Source organism: Anarrhichthys ocellatus, unplaced genomic scaffold (assembly GCF_004355925.1).
Source record: "Anarrhichthys ocellatus isolate YVR2014 unplaced genomic scaffold, GSC_Weel_1.0 scaffold71, whole genome shotgun sequence".
Classification (NCBI taxonomy): domain Eukaryota; kingdom Metazoa; phylum Chordata; class Actinopteri; order Perciformes; family Anarhichadidae; genus Anarrhichthys; species Anarrhichthys ocellatus.
This window is the reverse complement of record NW_022280101.1, coordinates 1,438,195-1,454,315: the sequence shown is the minus strand read 5'-3', so window position 1 is coordinate 1,454,315 and position 16,121 is coordinate 1,438,195. Positions and strand designations below refer to the sequence as shown.

At 41.3% G+C, this 16,121-nt stretch overlaps 1 protein-coding gene across 1 annotated transcript; it reads left to right on the top strand.

The window, feature by feature from the left end:
• The first annotated feature begins 2,694 nt into the window (after positions 1 to 2,694).
• frzb (frizzled related protein) lies at positions 2,695 to 14,262 on the top strand. Its single transcript, XM_031873452.1, has 8 exons — positions 2,695 to 3,034; positions 8,452 to 8,700; positions 9,833 to 9,868; positions 10,153 to 10,212; positions 10,652 to 10,717; positions 13,130 to 13,334; positions 13,727 to 13,790; positions 14,021 to 14,262. The coding sequence occupies exons 1-8, from the start codon at positions 2,830 to 2,832 to the stop codon at positions 14,078 to 14,080; spliced, it is 945 nt and encodes a 314-aa protein (XP_031729312.1). The 5' UTR covers positions 2,695 to 2,829; the 3' UTR covers positions 14,081 to 14,262.
• Positions 14,263 to 16,121: the final 1,859 nt, after the last annotated feature.

The window sequence follows — 16,121 nt, the reverse complement described above, 5'->3', positions numbered from 1 at the left end:
AGAGAGAGAGAGAGAGAGAGAGAGAGAGAGAGAGAGAGAGAGAGAGAGAGAGAGAGAGGGGTCAGGTTTCTACAGAAGTTTGTTTTGGATCTCAAAAAGAGAAGAGGAGAGGAAAGGAAAGGAAAGGAAACAAGGAGAAAGGAGATAAGAGGAGAAGGTTTTTGATCGCATTGGAATGTGTGTGTGTGTGTGTGTCTGTGTGTGTGTGTGTGTGCTCCGCTGATAAGATTTCTCCTGCCTGTGAGCAGCTTTTACGTCACTAACTGACTGCCAGAGATGAATTCATGAGAACCGAGAGAACAAAAAATGAAAGAAGGAAAGAAATAGAAGGAGAGAGAGAGAAAGAGATGAGGAGAGAAGTTAGCATGGAAGGGAAAGTGCTGACTCAGTTCTCTGCATGTTGATCCATGAGTCAGAAAACCCAGAGACCCTGTGTGTGTGTGTGTGTGTGTGTGTGTGTGTGTGTGTGTGTGTGTGTGTCTTGGCTGTAACTTGACCCTAACATGGGAAGCTCCTCCAACATCTGACAACCATTACTGCTATCACACACACACACACACACACACACACGCACCCACACTGCAGTTTGCTGCGTCATACTCAGCTTTAATGGACCCATAACCGAGCTGTTAATGCAACAAGCCTGCTGGGGTCAAATGTCACCACCAGTTGGTGAACCAGTCAGCCAGATTCAGATTCAGATCACATTGAGACTGAGACAGAATGTACAATGAAGTCAAATCAAATGAAAACAGTTAATCCACTTTAAAATCGGCTTTAAGATCAAATATGAAACAAAAGTGCAAGTGACCAACTAAGAGACTTGAGGATTAAAATGCATTTCATACTGATGGCTTGAGGAATAAAACAGTTCTTTTATCTTCTTTTGATTTTATTTTGTAGAAGTCTCTTTCCCCGTGTCAGGTCGCTGCGCCTGAATTTGGAGTGAAGGGTTGTGTACTATCATGTAAAGTTATTTCCATTTTTGTAGTAGTGGCTGCAGCCCGGCTTGTTCCTGTTTGGGCATGTTTCCAAACACACAGATAAGACCAAAAGACAGAACACTCTAACATACGTGTATAAAACATACAAATCTGACAGTGTACGTTTAAAATGGCTGCCTTTGTGTACAAAGTACATTCTCTGCTGCAATTCACTGCTTTTTGAAGTGGCAAAGTGACCATTTACATTATTCCATTATTTATTGTAATTATTTTGTGGCAGGCGGTGCCGTTTTGTTTTCTTCTAAAAAACAATTACCATCTCTTTAGTTTTCTTGAAGTTTAAATCCAAGAAATTGTCTGTGCACAACTGTGCAAAAGTTGTCGTGTCTTCCTCAAAAGCACCAAGAGAAGCCTGATTAAAGTACAGGAAGCCCACTATGTAGATTTTCTTGATTTTCAGACTGGTGTTGTGGATTTGGAGCTCGTCATGGTTAAACATTATGTAATGATACTCGTTACCCGGAGAGGGTGACGGGGAGACGTTTCTACATAAAACCTCAAGCTCCTAAATGTATAAACATGCTGCTTTTGCTTTTTAATGATTGTAACAGTGAATAAAGACCTACCCGGCTTTTCAGCAACAGTGTTGTGACTTAACTTCTTCTGTCTCGATCTCCAGGTGATGAGGTGGTTTACTTTTACACTGTGATCTTTATCTTTTTAACCCGTTTTCACTGCTGAATCAGTTTGTCATCCCCCTAAAATCACTTAAAAATGTTTTTTTAAATGTTATAATTCGGGGAGTGCAGTTAGTGACAGTGTGGGCTCCATGGTGATGTAGCTCTGACAGCTTGACGGAGGAGCAGCGAGGGGCGGGGCTTAGCAAAGGGTCAACTCAACGTTATTTGCTGGTCTGCGGTTTACAAAAAAACTGCAAATTCACTTAATCAGCATCTACTTGACTCCCATATTTGCTAGCTTCTGCTCATGGTGGAGAAGCATGGGATACAGCGGAATTCCTGCAGGGCATGCTGGGAGATGTAGTCAGATTCTCCAGCGGCTAACTGGGCTTCAGTCTGCTCCAGTGGTCGAAGTAACTATAGAGACATGTGAAACAATGCAAGAGGCCCCAACCACACAGATTTTCTGGGTGGTTGGTCACAAGCCAAAAAAGTTTAGAACCACTTGTTTAACCTTAAACAATGTGTTGTATTTTATAATACAATCTTTATCTATAAAGTGACCAGTAACTAAAGCTGTCAGGTAAATGTAGTGGAGTAAAAAGTATGCAATAGAAAAATAAAAAAGTGTTAACACTTGCAAATGTGTCTGTTTTTACAACCTAATAATGACAGTACAATAGACTACACATGTCTGAGGAGATTGTACTTTTACCTCTCTACATTTTGTAGTAGGTCCTACTTTTCCTTAATCATTTTGCATGCAGGACTTTTACTTGTAATGGAGTATTTAAACAATGTTGTATTGATTCACTTAAATGATGTGAGTACTGACCATGGTTTCATGAAACGTAATGACACACACATCTATGAGCTTTTGACGGATTTACCGGTGTTGACTTTTCATCTAAAAGGAATCTATTCTTCTAGCGTGGAGGATAAGAGAAGAGGAAGAGGAGAAGAAGAAGAACGAGGAGGGGTGAAGAAAACAGAGGAGGGGAGTTGTGGAGAAGGGGGGGTAGAGGAAGAGGAGGAGGTGAAAGTCTGAATAAGCGGCTCCTCCCGCTTCCTCGAGCTGCCTGCAGACCGGACAGCGGCAGCAGAAAAGCACCAATCAGCAGGAAAACCACGTCCTTATTTGGATCTAACTCACCGTGAGTGACCGAGACTTCACCGGAGCTCCGTGAACGTGACTCCAGTTGAACATGCTCTCCCCGGGACTCTGCGTGTCTCTGCTGGCCGTGTCCTGCGCCCTGGGGCCGGCTGCGGTCCGGGCGGCGTCCTGCGAGTCGGTGCGGATCCCGCTGTGCCGGTCCATGCCGTGGAACATGACCAAGATGCCGAACCACCTCCACCACAGCACGCAGGACAACGCGGTGCTGGCCATCGAGCAGTATGAAGGGCTGCTGGGTGAGTTCCTGTCTGTCCACTAATTATCCCGCTAATCAATTCTTTAATGGACTTTAATTAACTCCCTCGCGCCTATACTGTACAGAACACTAAAGTTTCAAGTCAACTTTTGCACTTTATGACAGTGGAGCATCCAGATCCTGTTGTGGTTTTATTTGTATTTATTTTGACCATTCCTCCTCTGTGCACAACGTGCAGCTTGAAGTTGATATTTCAGACTTTTTTAAGGCTCTTTTACAACTATTTATGTGAAATATTACTTAATTCTTAAAACATTAAGACGAGATTTTTTTTAATTATTATCATGACACAATATAGGCCTATTAATGACATGTGAGTTATATATCCTTTAAAATAATAATATTTTAAAAGATGTATTTAGCCTATGTTTAAAAGATCAAGAAAATATCATCTGCAAATTTGATCTATTAAATCTTTTTTTTAAAGCAAAAATGCCTAAACCTCATTGGTTTCAGTCTCTCAAATGTGAATAGCTGTGAGTCTTATTATTGTTCTGTAATTTGAGTTGAATATTCGGGGGAAAGCAATTTGATTATTTTAAGCTATCGGAAATTATGATAAATTGATGAATCAAAAGATACTTTGGATTATATATTATTCAATAATAAAACTAATGCATTTTAATGCTGCAAACACAGAAATTGGAGAGACAAAACCCGGGACAAAAACTTTATATATCATTTAGGTGAACTGAACCTTGACTTGATATGTCTCGGTCGTTTCCAACAGATGACTGGCAGCTGTTGTTGCTTGTTCTTCTTCTCCTGTTTAATATCTGCAGGAGATCTGGTTTGAACTCTTCTGACTGAGCAATAGGAAACCTTAAACCATCAGTTCATGGAAACATTTTTGTGGAAACCATCATTTTAATTAAGTTTACTCAAGAAGGGAAAAACATTGGCTCCCGTTGCAGCAGTCAGTGATGAAGCAGCCTGATGTTGAGTTACAGAGTTACAGCCTACTGTTGGTTTCTGGTTTGACTTAAGATCCAAGACAGTCAGACCACATATCACTGTCCTGGGTAGTTGCTATAGGGACATTTCAGTCACTCAGGCCTTCATCAAATTGCTTACAGGAAGAACGTTGAAAATACAAACTTCTGGTTGAAACTTTTTGAACATCACAATGATGAACGTCATCACGTACGACATCAGACAAAATAGGAAATTATTTTCAAAATCGATAAATCTTTTTTCTCGTACAGTCATCAAGTCTATAAACATATAGTTTTCCAGAGCAAGAGGTGATGTCATCAAATGTCTTATCTTGACTAAAACCTGAAGATTACAATCACTATGATGATCAGTCAAGTGAAAGCGTCCTAGAATCATCCTAGTTTTGCTTGAAAAAATGATTAATCCTGTCAATTTCCTGTTGATTGACTAAACAATTAATCGACTGATCGTTGAAGCCCTAATGTTCATCGTTTTCACTTTTCACAATGTCATACGCACGTCGTTCTTTAAATGTAATTGTGACAGTTTTATGATCAAACCTGAGCTTGTTGAGTCTAACACGTCATCAAAATAACCACATTTCAGTTTGGGTAAATACCACATCACAGTAAATATGAGTGGGTCAAAACAACACAGTGGTTTTGAGTGTGTACAGGAAAATTTAAAAAAAAAAAGTTTCACTTGCATCTGTTTACTTTTCAAAATGTCAGTTTACATTTCAGCTGTTTGGCGAGTGCAAAACCTGTAAGCATAAACTGTGCAGGCGTCATAGTTTACATCACAAATAAATGTCCAAGAGCTTCTGCTTCTGCTTCTGCCACCATAGAAATAACATACAGAAATAGAGGATTTCCCTCCCTGTCACTGAAGCACTGAATACTTTCCCATGTAAGCACCTGGACGTCAAACTGATAAGTGGATATGCTGAAAAGGATCAAATGATTGTAAATTATTGGCTTTGTGCTTTTTTCCCACCTGCAATACAAGATGGAGAACTTTTAACTTAAATACACGGTCACATAGTCTAAGGAAGAGAAAAATAAACATCAGAACATTTTTATCACGAATTATTCCCGCTTCTTTTTTACAATGTGAAACTCCTTCGCACAATGTACAGCAGAGCTGACAACATATCGCTGTGTCAATATCATACCTTCACACTTCGTCATGGCTTCATCATATCTTATCACACCCGGTCCTCCTCCTCCTCCTCCTCCTCCTCCTCCTCCTCTTCCTCCTTTCTCAGGTCCATGCACTGCTTCCAACTAAAAGATAAAAAAAGAGACCAAATCATTATTTTTGTAGTTTCTCTTACAACCTGCCAATCAAATACAGAGTTAAAAGTTTTTTAATTTTTTAAAATTTTGATCACTTTGATCTCTGCCATAAATTTTTTAACTTTGAAGGTTCAGGATTTCAATAGTTCAACGGACTTGAACTTGTTACCCTGTTGAGTTTTTTGACTTTTCTCCTCCACACACCTGCTGATACTAGATGTCACAAACTCTGTGTGTTTGATAAGTTGAGCTGATAATGCTGCTCTTCAAATCTGCACGTTCGGTACATACACAATCTCCATCTGTATGTATTGTTTACACAGATTATATTTTTACCTTGTACAGTATATCTACAGTTTCACTTTCTTTATCTGGATGTCTGTCTCTGTAGAAAGTATATTAAACACGTACAAACCGTGAATGTCACTGCAACCATTAATCATTTTTAAAGCCTCAAGCTGTTTACCACATCGATGCTCCTTTTTAAAAAGCTAATGTAGGAATGTGGTGGGACCTAGACGCTATGTCTAGGATGTGACAGTATACAAGATGCTCCAACAGAAGAGCTTGTCAGATGGTCAAACAGCGCCTGAAACCCACTTTCCCCATCTTGGTAATGTCAAAGTCACTCTCTTTGACTATCTTTGACATATTCATCTTTAAAACGTAAACATTATTTTGGGTTTTTGTTTGGGACAATTTTCACTTCTCATTGCCGCTTGTTTTTAGCCATGCTAGCCATGCATTACTAAATAGTATGCAAAGTCGGATTGTCCACCACTTTGGTCCAGGCAGAAATATCTCAACAAATATTGGAATGATTGCCATGACATTTTGTACAGACATCCATGTTCCCCAGAGGACGAACACTACTGACTTTGGTGATTTCAAAACCTCACAGATCGTAAATACAGCCCCACAGAGCTGCTAGTTTGGCTGTAGATTCTTGCTCCTGAGCTGTTCTTGTTGAGTTACTTTTTAATATTTGTCTCCTTTTCCACGATTATGATTTAACTATTCTTTTCACATATTTCTTCGTTTTATTTATCTAAATATGTGCTGCTTATTCTGTTTCTTTCTGGCCAAACTTTTTTTTTAAATGAACTATATCTGATTCTTAATTCTTGTGGTTTTCTTTTAAAGAACCATTGCTTCATATTTCAGACACTTGTTAAGACATAGACACTTTCCTATATCCACTTTTGGTGTTATTTTTTTTATTTTTTCCCTGTGAATAACGGTTAAAATATCTCTGTGCAATTCATAAAGATATTTGAATTGCAGGTACAATCTTCAAATATATGAGTTAGCTGTTTAGCTAACTGTATCTATCTTTGAACAGAACTTATTGTATGATGCAAAAGTTTGTGGCCACGTTCATCTGTGTTCATCTGTGTTTTGTGCTGAGCTTCAGGCTTTGTGGCCCATTTTTAAATATCCTAAATCAAATTTAAAAGCATGTGGACAACCTCATCGGCTGCAATTATATTTCATGATGCATACACGTCTGTCTCCAATAAGTACATTGGTGTATTGGTTGAAGTTAGAGCTCAGCTGAGGTCGGAGGAGTGGAGAGAGAGAAAGTGGAAAGGCAATCGGCTTTAACCAGAAAAATGTCCTAATGAAAGACCTGCAGGCTCAAAACCAGGAAGCAGTTTCAGGTCACAAGTTCAAAGTATTTCTGTGACTCCATTGTGGAGCTGTGCAGCCAAACCTCAGTCCTGTAATAAAAAACACATATTCCTCCTCTGCCCACGCTCTGAGAAATAATGGTAACTAGAACCATATCGGGTTCTTTGGCTTGTCCTCATGGGAGAGCCTCTTTTGGTTCTAGATAGAACCATTTATAAAGGTTCCACCTGGAACCCTTTCAGAGGGTTCTACATATAACACACACGTACAGGTTATACCTAGAGTTATCTGTGAAAGGTTCAATCCAGAACCCTTTTTGAGAGGTTCTATAAGGAACCCTTCCATGGTGTAATGATTTCACCCAGAAGCCTCCATGAGATGTTCTACAGAGAACTCTTCTATGGTCTAATGATTCCACCCAGAAGCCTCTATGAGATGTTCTACAGAGAACTCTTCTATGGTCTAATGATTTCACCCAGAAGCCTCTATGAGATGTTCTACAGAGAACTCTTCTATGGTCTAATGATTTCACCCAGAAGCCTCTATAAGATGTTCTACAGAGAACTCTTTTATGGTCTAATGGTTTCACCCAGAAGTCTCTATGAGATGTTCTACAGAGAACTCTTCTATGGTCTAATGGTTTCACCCAGAAGTCTCTATGAGATGTTCTACAGAGAACTCTTCTATGGTCTAATGGTTTCACCCAGAAGTCTCTCTGGGGGTTCTATCCAGAACCTTTCCACCTTCTAAGGAAGCTAAAAAAAACACCCAAGGAGTTATACCAAGAAATCTTTTATATTCCATGGGTGTCATCGAGAACCCACCCAGGGGTTCATAGTTTTTGGGTGTGTATATACGCGACTGCTCTTACGGCCTTCATCACCCTTACCCTGGTTTTACTTTAACAAGGTAGCCTGCGGTCATGGAGACCTGATTCAGTGGCCCTTTGGTTTTGAGAGGTTCCTAAAGGGCTGATGTGCTCCAGGGTAATACTCGTGGTTCACAAATGTTTTGGGGGGGGGACTTTCAACAATCCTTGAAGAACTTTTCCTTCCAAAAAGCCTCCTTTGGATGAAAAGGTTTCTTAACGGAGGCCATAGTCTTACAAAGAACTATTTCTTCAAAAAAAAGGTTCTTCAGAAGCAAATGGTTCTCGGTAGAACCTCAGCTCTTCAGGAAGAACCCTTTTGGAACCCTTGTTTCTAAGTGTGTGTGTTGAACTTTTTCTGGACCCATCATATGTGAACTGTATGCAGCAGGGTGAAAATCAGTATAGGTCCTGTGTGTGGTTGGCCAGATGTCCCTGAATGCACCACACATTCACCGATGTAAGAGGACTTTCAAATGTCAGTCAATGAGAAACACCTAAAACACAGACATGGTTTCCTCAAATACATCCAAAAATGGAAAAGGAAAATTCTGTAGCTAAAGTATCATTATCGTTTATATTTCCTCACACAATATGTTTTTTAAGGCCACTTTAACTGACTCAACTTGTAACACACCTGTCCGTGTTTTCCTGCCGGTTCAGGAACTGGCTGCAGTCCGGACTTGCTCTTCTTCCTGTGTGCCATGTACGCTCCCATCTGCACCATCGACTTCCAGCACGAGCCCATCAAACCCTGTAAAGCGGTGTGCGAGCGGGCGAAGTACGGCTGTGAGCCGGTGATGAAGCGTTACAACCACAGCTGGCCAGACAGCCTGTCCTGCAGCGAGCTGCCGCTGTACGACCGCGGAGTCTGCATCTCGCCTGAGGCCATCGTCAAGGCAGAGGGACCAGGTATCACTACGCTTGTCATTCTTATCATTATTATTCCTGTGACTCCGAGGGCTGCTGAGATCTCATATGTGTCAAAACTAGCTAACTTAAATACAAGTCTGTCTATCATGAACATTCAAGTTCATGGACAGGCAACAGGTAGAGGGAGGACCAGCACACAGAACCTCTCAGCTATACATATTAATCTGATATACGTTTAATGGAGTATGGAGGCTACTTCTAAATAAGGATATTTCACCCTCTTCTCTGAAAAACATGGACCATCAGGAAGCAGTTTCCCCTGCGTAGCTGAGTCGTATCACTGTTTTCTATCATGTTTCTACCCTCAGAAGTTTGTTTCTGCTCCCTCTCGAACAGACAGTGCGAGTCATTTCCCCACCGACTTCACTCCCACTGATTTTCTCAAAGAGCTCCTTGATACAGGCGGCCCACTCGTTTTACACTCAATAAAACCTTCACTGTCCTCTGCTTCTTTAAACAGTCCCTCGACCAGCAGGTTCTGAAAAGAAAAACTCATCTCAATCCCCTTGACCTCCATAACGATACGCCCACGCATCTCAGAGCGGCCCTGGCTCAGCAGGGTTTTGGGATTTTCCCTCAATGTGATTTGTTGATTTTCTGAGGTTCAGCCAGGGTGGACAAGTCATTCCTGGGGTTTTCAGTGGCCAGTCTCCAGTCTGAAAGTTGCCATTAACAAGCTTGTCTCTGGTTGGAACAGAAATCAAAAGCAGCCACAGTTTGCCTTTTTGTTTCCAATCATCGCGAAACTTGGTGGTGCATTCAAAGACGCGAAAATTACAGCCCTGCTGTCACAAAATAAAACCCAATAAAAAGTAATCGTTCACCTGGTGAGAACAGGTGATGAGTAAGTAAACAAGACTGTGAGTCTTGTGGCTATACTTGTGTTTTACTACCAGCTCCTTCTGGATGTCTGAGCTCCCAAAACCAATTAGGAGAAACATTTTTTTAAGGCTCTAACAACAGCAAAATTACTTTGTTCTTTCCAACGCTTTCATTTTGTGGCTGTAATGAACACTGCAGCCTAAGAGTGTATGGTTAAAACCGCAAAGTGGTTTAATATTTGTCATTCTCTGTGCACAATTTCTGACACTGTCTGTCCGTGTCTCTCTAGATCCATACTACCAGGACCCAGCCAGGTGTAACCCGGGTGAGCCTGACCTTTGACCTTCTCTCTGCCCAAACTGTGATTGCTTTCCTATAAGTTAGCTTGTTTGTGTTAGCTGATTATTGGACACATCATCATAAATATAACATACCACCTCAGAATCGTCACAAAAAGACCAAACAACAACGCAGCCAGCCAGTCAGTTCTGCTTCTGGAAACCATGTATCTCTCACTAACATGCTAATGTGCATCTAAATACAAATAGAAACAAGTTTCACCTATATTTTCTAAATAGCAGATTTTTTCTGGGTTTGATCCTCTCACAGAATCCAGTCCAGACTTTCCAATGGACTCCAACAACCTGCACTGCAGAGGACCAAATGGAGGTAACCTGTCTGTTTACCTGTCTCGACGGCCCAATCGTAATGTACACACTCACGGATTCACAGACTTTGAGTCGCGTTCTTTCAAAGTGCAAGAGGGCTTGGGGCTGTCCCCGCTGTCAAATTGTCGAGTGCTTAATTTTAATCCCTTTAAGCACACTTTCTGTAAGTCCGCATTTCTGCACAATTCATAGCATTGTGACGTTAAACGCTGAGTTACCAGGGGAAGTCTGATGGCATAAAAAAAGAAGTTAACAAAGAGGACAGCACATGGGTATTTAACCTCGCATTAAATAAGTTTACACAGAAACGTTAAACTTAAGGAATCCTTAAGGAAATATGGACTTTTAAGGGGGTGGAGCCTGAACATAGATTCTGTTTTTCTTTGAAATAGTATGATCCCCATGATCCCTCACTCTGTTTCTTTTGTGTCTGTCTGTAGATCGCTGTAGGTGTAAGATAGTCAAGATGGGTTTGAAAAACTACCAGAGGAACAACTACAACTATGGTGAGTCATCTCCGACTATCACACGTTTCTTTACAAATATGAGACAGAAGAATCCGTATTCAGTGTCGTGACGTCACCCGTTGGTTTGTGGACTGCCGTTTTGAAGCCTCGAGTCTGGCGTTTTGGCCGTCGCCATCTTGGTTTACGGCTGCCGCCATCTTGGCTTTTTTGCAACCAGTGAACAGAAGTGACCATATTTGGACGGCGGAAGAGTGATGTAGAGACGCCGTATACAGCTCCGGTAGGGTAGCGACCTGTCAATCACAAGGCAGCCCCGCCCTAAAGTATACTTCGCTTTATGGTCTGTTTGACTCTAAATGGACCATACTTTACTAAATGAACATCATGCTGTATTGAAGAAGACTTGAAACTAGAGATTGAGACCATGAACTCATGTTTACAATGTTTACTGAGGTAATAAATCAAGAGAGAAGTAGAGTCATTTTCTCATAGACTTCTATACAACCAGACTTCTTTTTGCAACTGGATGAGTCGCCCCATGCTGGTCAGTAGAGATACTGCAAGTTTAAGACACACTTAACACACTTCACTCTTCAGAACCGGAGGTTGCCGTCTGCATGCAACTTAAACTTAAAGCTAGTTGTTGGTACATTTCCGAATCAAACCTTTAAGCTTTTACAGTGAGAATGTGGTCTGTGCATCACATGTGGCAGTCATTCGTCTCTTCTCAACACTACACGTGAGACATCAACGTGAGACTAAACTCTTCAGCAGATTCTTTCTCTCTGACTTGTTTTTCTCCTCCATGTAGAGGGGAATATTCTGGTGCTGAGGCTATTTGGTTTCTTAGATTAAATTAGACACACTAACCGTGAAAGCCCAGAAAGGCTATTCCAGATGATTACAGCACACAGGCATGATTTGGCAAATCCGACAGAGATTTCCATGTGGACTTATTGAGCTTGCGAATGCGTCTTTGGCCACAGAATCCATTTGGGGAAGATTTTAGATTTTCTTTCCAGCCGTCATCAAGAACAAGAGCTCACTTACAAAATATTCAGATATAATTAAAATGGAGGAGTTTAGTGAAGCATGGTGGCATGTCAGAGTGTACAACAAGGTGGTCTTTATAATTTGACTGCTGGCGTGCTCACTTTGCTAATTAACACTGCTGTTGATTTTACTGTTGACTCCAACCTGCTACACCACACATACTGTTACTGGTTGTGCTGTTTTTCTTGTTTCTTAATGCAATACGTGCGATGGTGTCTCCGTTCTTGTTTGCACCAAAGTGCTTTACAAAGACATATATATGAGCTTACTATTACCAGCATTGAGACATTTATGTGCATGGAAATTAATACTACAAGACAGAAATAGAAACAAGAAACACAATTTAAACCCAGGGAATTGGATAAAACCGGTTAAACACAATTAAAAACTAGAGAATAAAAGTAAGTGTATCTTAAAAGCATCAACAGACTCGGCCCGTCTAAAAGCCGCATTATATTAATTTGTCGCTCTGTTACTCCTGGAGCTTTTATTGTGCTTTCCGCGCAGTCCCACACTGCTTGAATTCATTAAGGGAGCCTTTTCTAAGAAAAACATAAAGGTTTACCTGGTTCTCCTGCAGTGGGCTGCTGCTGTTGGGCATCCTGGATGGTTGTATCCATAAAACCTATAAAACAGCAAGTACCACAAAGTGATAGAGAGACAGTGGTGAAAACAGAGAGGAGGGCCTCCAGGTTACAGGTGTCTCATATTTCGTTGTTGGACCCGAAGCAGGATGACAGAAAAATTGTTGAACAGTTTCAAAGAGGACAACTAGAAAAACACAAGAGGTTTATTAATTGAGAGGTTAAGACCAGTGAGTCTGAAGAAGCAGGTCATTTTGGGAGTTTAGCCCACAGTAGTGTGTTGGCTCTTCATTGGCCACATGTCCCTCAGCTCTTGTAGGACACAAATGGGCCCACAGTTGGCTACAACTGCAGTCCTGTTGGCCCCAAACTACGGAAGCATCCAATCCACGCAAACTTTGACCTCCATAACGCCATCACTGTCCGTAGAACCGTCTGTCCTTTCAGCACCAAGGACAGCGGCCGGTCTTCCGGCTGAGTGATTATAAGAAATACAACCAAAACTATTGATGTGTTCGATGGACAAATAGTTTCAAGTATAGGCTGTATGAAAACTATACTGGAGAAATGGTAAATGGTTGGAATAATGTGTTTTATTCACTTATTTTGATTTGTATTTATTAAATTGCACCAGAGAGATGTGGGCAGCGATTCAGAGGTCTGGAACAAGACCACAGCGAATTTGAGTAATCACTTAAGGTGTTATTCTTTAAACCAAGTCTTTAACTCTTTAAAGCCTGCCCTGCGAGCTCAGTGTGAGATTTAAACTCCAGTATCCAATGTGTCCATGTATGCTGACGACTCTCTCCTTCAGTGATCAGAGCGAGGGTGAAGGAGGTGAGGAACCGCGGTCTGGAGCCCACAGCAGTGGTGGAGGTTAAGGAGGTGCTCAAGTCTTCTCTGGTCAACATTCCCAAGGAGACGCAGACGCTCTACTACTCTTCCTCCTGCCTGTGTCCTCCTCTGTCTCCTGGGGAGGAGTACCTCATCATGGGCTACGAGAACGATGAGACATCCAGGTATGAGTATAGAGTTGGAACAGATAGTAAAAGTATTGTTATAGACGTCATGATTTCCTCAAGGAAATTGGTTGGATAAATGTCCAGCTAGTCGATTATATCTTTAAGCTTCAACTCAATGCAGGCTCCTGAGGCAATTTGTGGTTAGCAAACTAAGTTGCAGTGCAGCAGCCACTGATCTGGCTAATTGTCTCGTCTTTTTACAACTCGTAAAAACTCAGATGTTTGTTTTTTTATCGTGACATGCTGCACTGACTAAACGTAGCACCACTACTTGTTTCCCTGAAGATTAATAACATCGTAATAATTTCTTCTGAGGTAAGCTGGGGTCACCTCCACTGTAAAACCCTGTGAGTAGCTCTACATAAACCTCACCGTGTTTGTGGTTGCAGGTTGCTCCTGATTGACGGATCCATTGCTCAAAGGTGGAAGGAAAAAATGGGCAGGAAGATCAAGGTGCGAATCTAATACAAAGACAGCAACTATTTTACATGTGAAATAACGGTGGAGGCTTTATAAGTTGATTCTGAATTGCATTGAAGTGAACTGTTTTACGTGCACAGCCTGTTGCACCATCTTAACGACAGTTTGATTGGAAATGTTGGGTATAAAGTCAACACCGAATGTAAGCAGTTCGTTTTTTGGAGTAACAGATTATTAATTTCCCTTCCTGTCTGTTTGTCCAGAGATGGGATCAGATCCTGCAGGGGAAAGGCCGAGCAGCTCAGCGCCGGAGTCGCCACTGAGATCTGACTGTGTGTGTGTGTGTGTATGTGTGTGTGTGTGTGTAGTTATTGCACTATCACAGGCTGTTGTAGCTGAATGTAGTTCATCTCTTCATCTGTCAGATTTTTGTCATTTATTTTCTTTGCATAAACATTAATTAGTGTGCGTTTAGTGTGTGAGTTTGTGAGTGTATTTTCTATGTGTGTGTGGTGTGTATGTTTTTGTATGTGTATGCGGTGTGTGTGTGTGTGTGTGTGTGTGTGTGTGTGTTTGCGCGTGTGTGTATATACACCTAAAGCACTCAAAAAGACAAGAGAGGGGGTGGACCTGTAGTACTAAACCCTACGCAAAGCCATACATTATGTACATGACACTTTTTTGGAACACATTTATTTTCAGTGGCGGCCATGTTGCCTCCACAGCCCCTCTCCATGGTCACAGTCTTTTGATGTTGGCCGTGTTACCATGGCGGTGTGACGGGTCACGGAGGACATTAAAAGCCATTTGGACTTGGACATTTTGGTCCACGATAGATCTGTAGCCATGACCTTGATGTTAGTGAACTCTGCGAAAAAAGGAAAGTATAATATTCACACTTTGTTCAGACAGCAACAAGACCAACAGCAACCACTGCAACGAGACCATCGGCAACTACAGCAACCAGGAACAACAAGGGTAACAACAGCAGCAGCAGAATGTTGGCAGATGGAAAGTTGACATGAGTATTGTTGGATCCAGGGCCTCCTCTGGTGTGTCCCCATAACAGAAAACGACAAATGTCTGTTGGACAGGTTGTAAAGTTATACTGTAGGAAGAGTGTGGAGTGTGCCACTTTTTGTCTGCTTGTTTGAGTGATGTGATGTAATTCCTGTTGGATATTGGGGGAGGGGAGTTGGAAAAGGTACAGTCACATTAAACTTCCGACCTATGAATATTTGCTCAGAATCCAAACAATTTATATGGAAACCTGCATGACAAATTCTGTTTCGGTGCGATCTCCAGCCGGCTCCGGCAGTTCAGAGTTCACCTTTGTTCATCTTTGATTGTTCGGCCAGCCAATAAAAACACTGATACACTGTGTTTAGAAATGCAGATGTTATTCTAATGTCAGACATCACACCACCACACCACAAACTCAACATTTATAACCTGCATCAGAGCCGTACCGTCACGTCAGAAGACTAATGTGACCGTACCTCGACATGATATCTACATGTTACTGTTGCTTCTCGCTCTGGGTGTTTCAACATCTGAAAGCCTATAGGAGGTATTATTTGCAAGAATTGAGTAAATATGCAAACCTAGCAGCTTCTCCAACAATTTACAAGGCTTGCCGTGTCTTTGTGCAAGAGTCATACACACAGTAACTCTCTTCATGTAAACACACTAACACTCAATACTACACTACTTTTATCAGTAAACTATACTCAGATATGTTGAACTCTGGACTCTTCACAGCTGTTTGAACCAATAAAAATGAATTTAAAACGACATGGTCAACGTTGACGTCTGTTGGTATTTGTGTTTGTGTCTGGAGGGTTTTATTGTCACAATCAACTGTGCTTCATCTTCCTTTACCACAAGACTGGAGCCATGAAAAGTGCTGCATATGTCAAATAAAACAAAAGACAACTTTGTAAGACGGTGTGCCGGGAAAAAAGGTTTTACTGAAGGAACCACTTCAATGTAGAGGTTTTCACTACATGTACAAACTTGTCTTAAACAGTAAATCTGACATTGTCAGTAAGCTAATCCCCTCACTAGTGACTGAAAACACTGCTGTGAGGTTGGCTGTGATACACAGTACGTTGCTGCCTAAACAAACTGCAAATGCCACATAACCATAATGTGTTAACTCTTTTGCAAACAGCTGTTGCGTAGGCCTAGTTTTCAGGCACAAAACAGAACTTTCTACTGAAGAGAAGACAAAATCAGCGCGGAATGTCACGGCGGTATAAGATGTGAAGAAGTGTGCTACTTATTTTACTAAATAGTGAATAAAATACGCATCTTTGAACTGAACAAAACCATCTGAACCAGCTCAGTGATTTGTACTTTTCA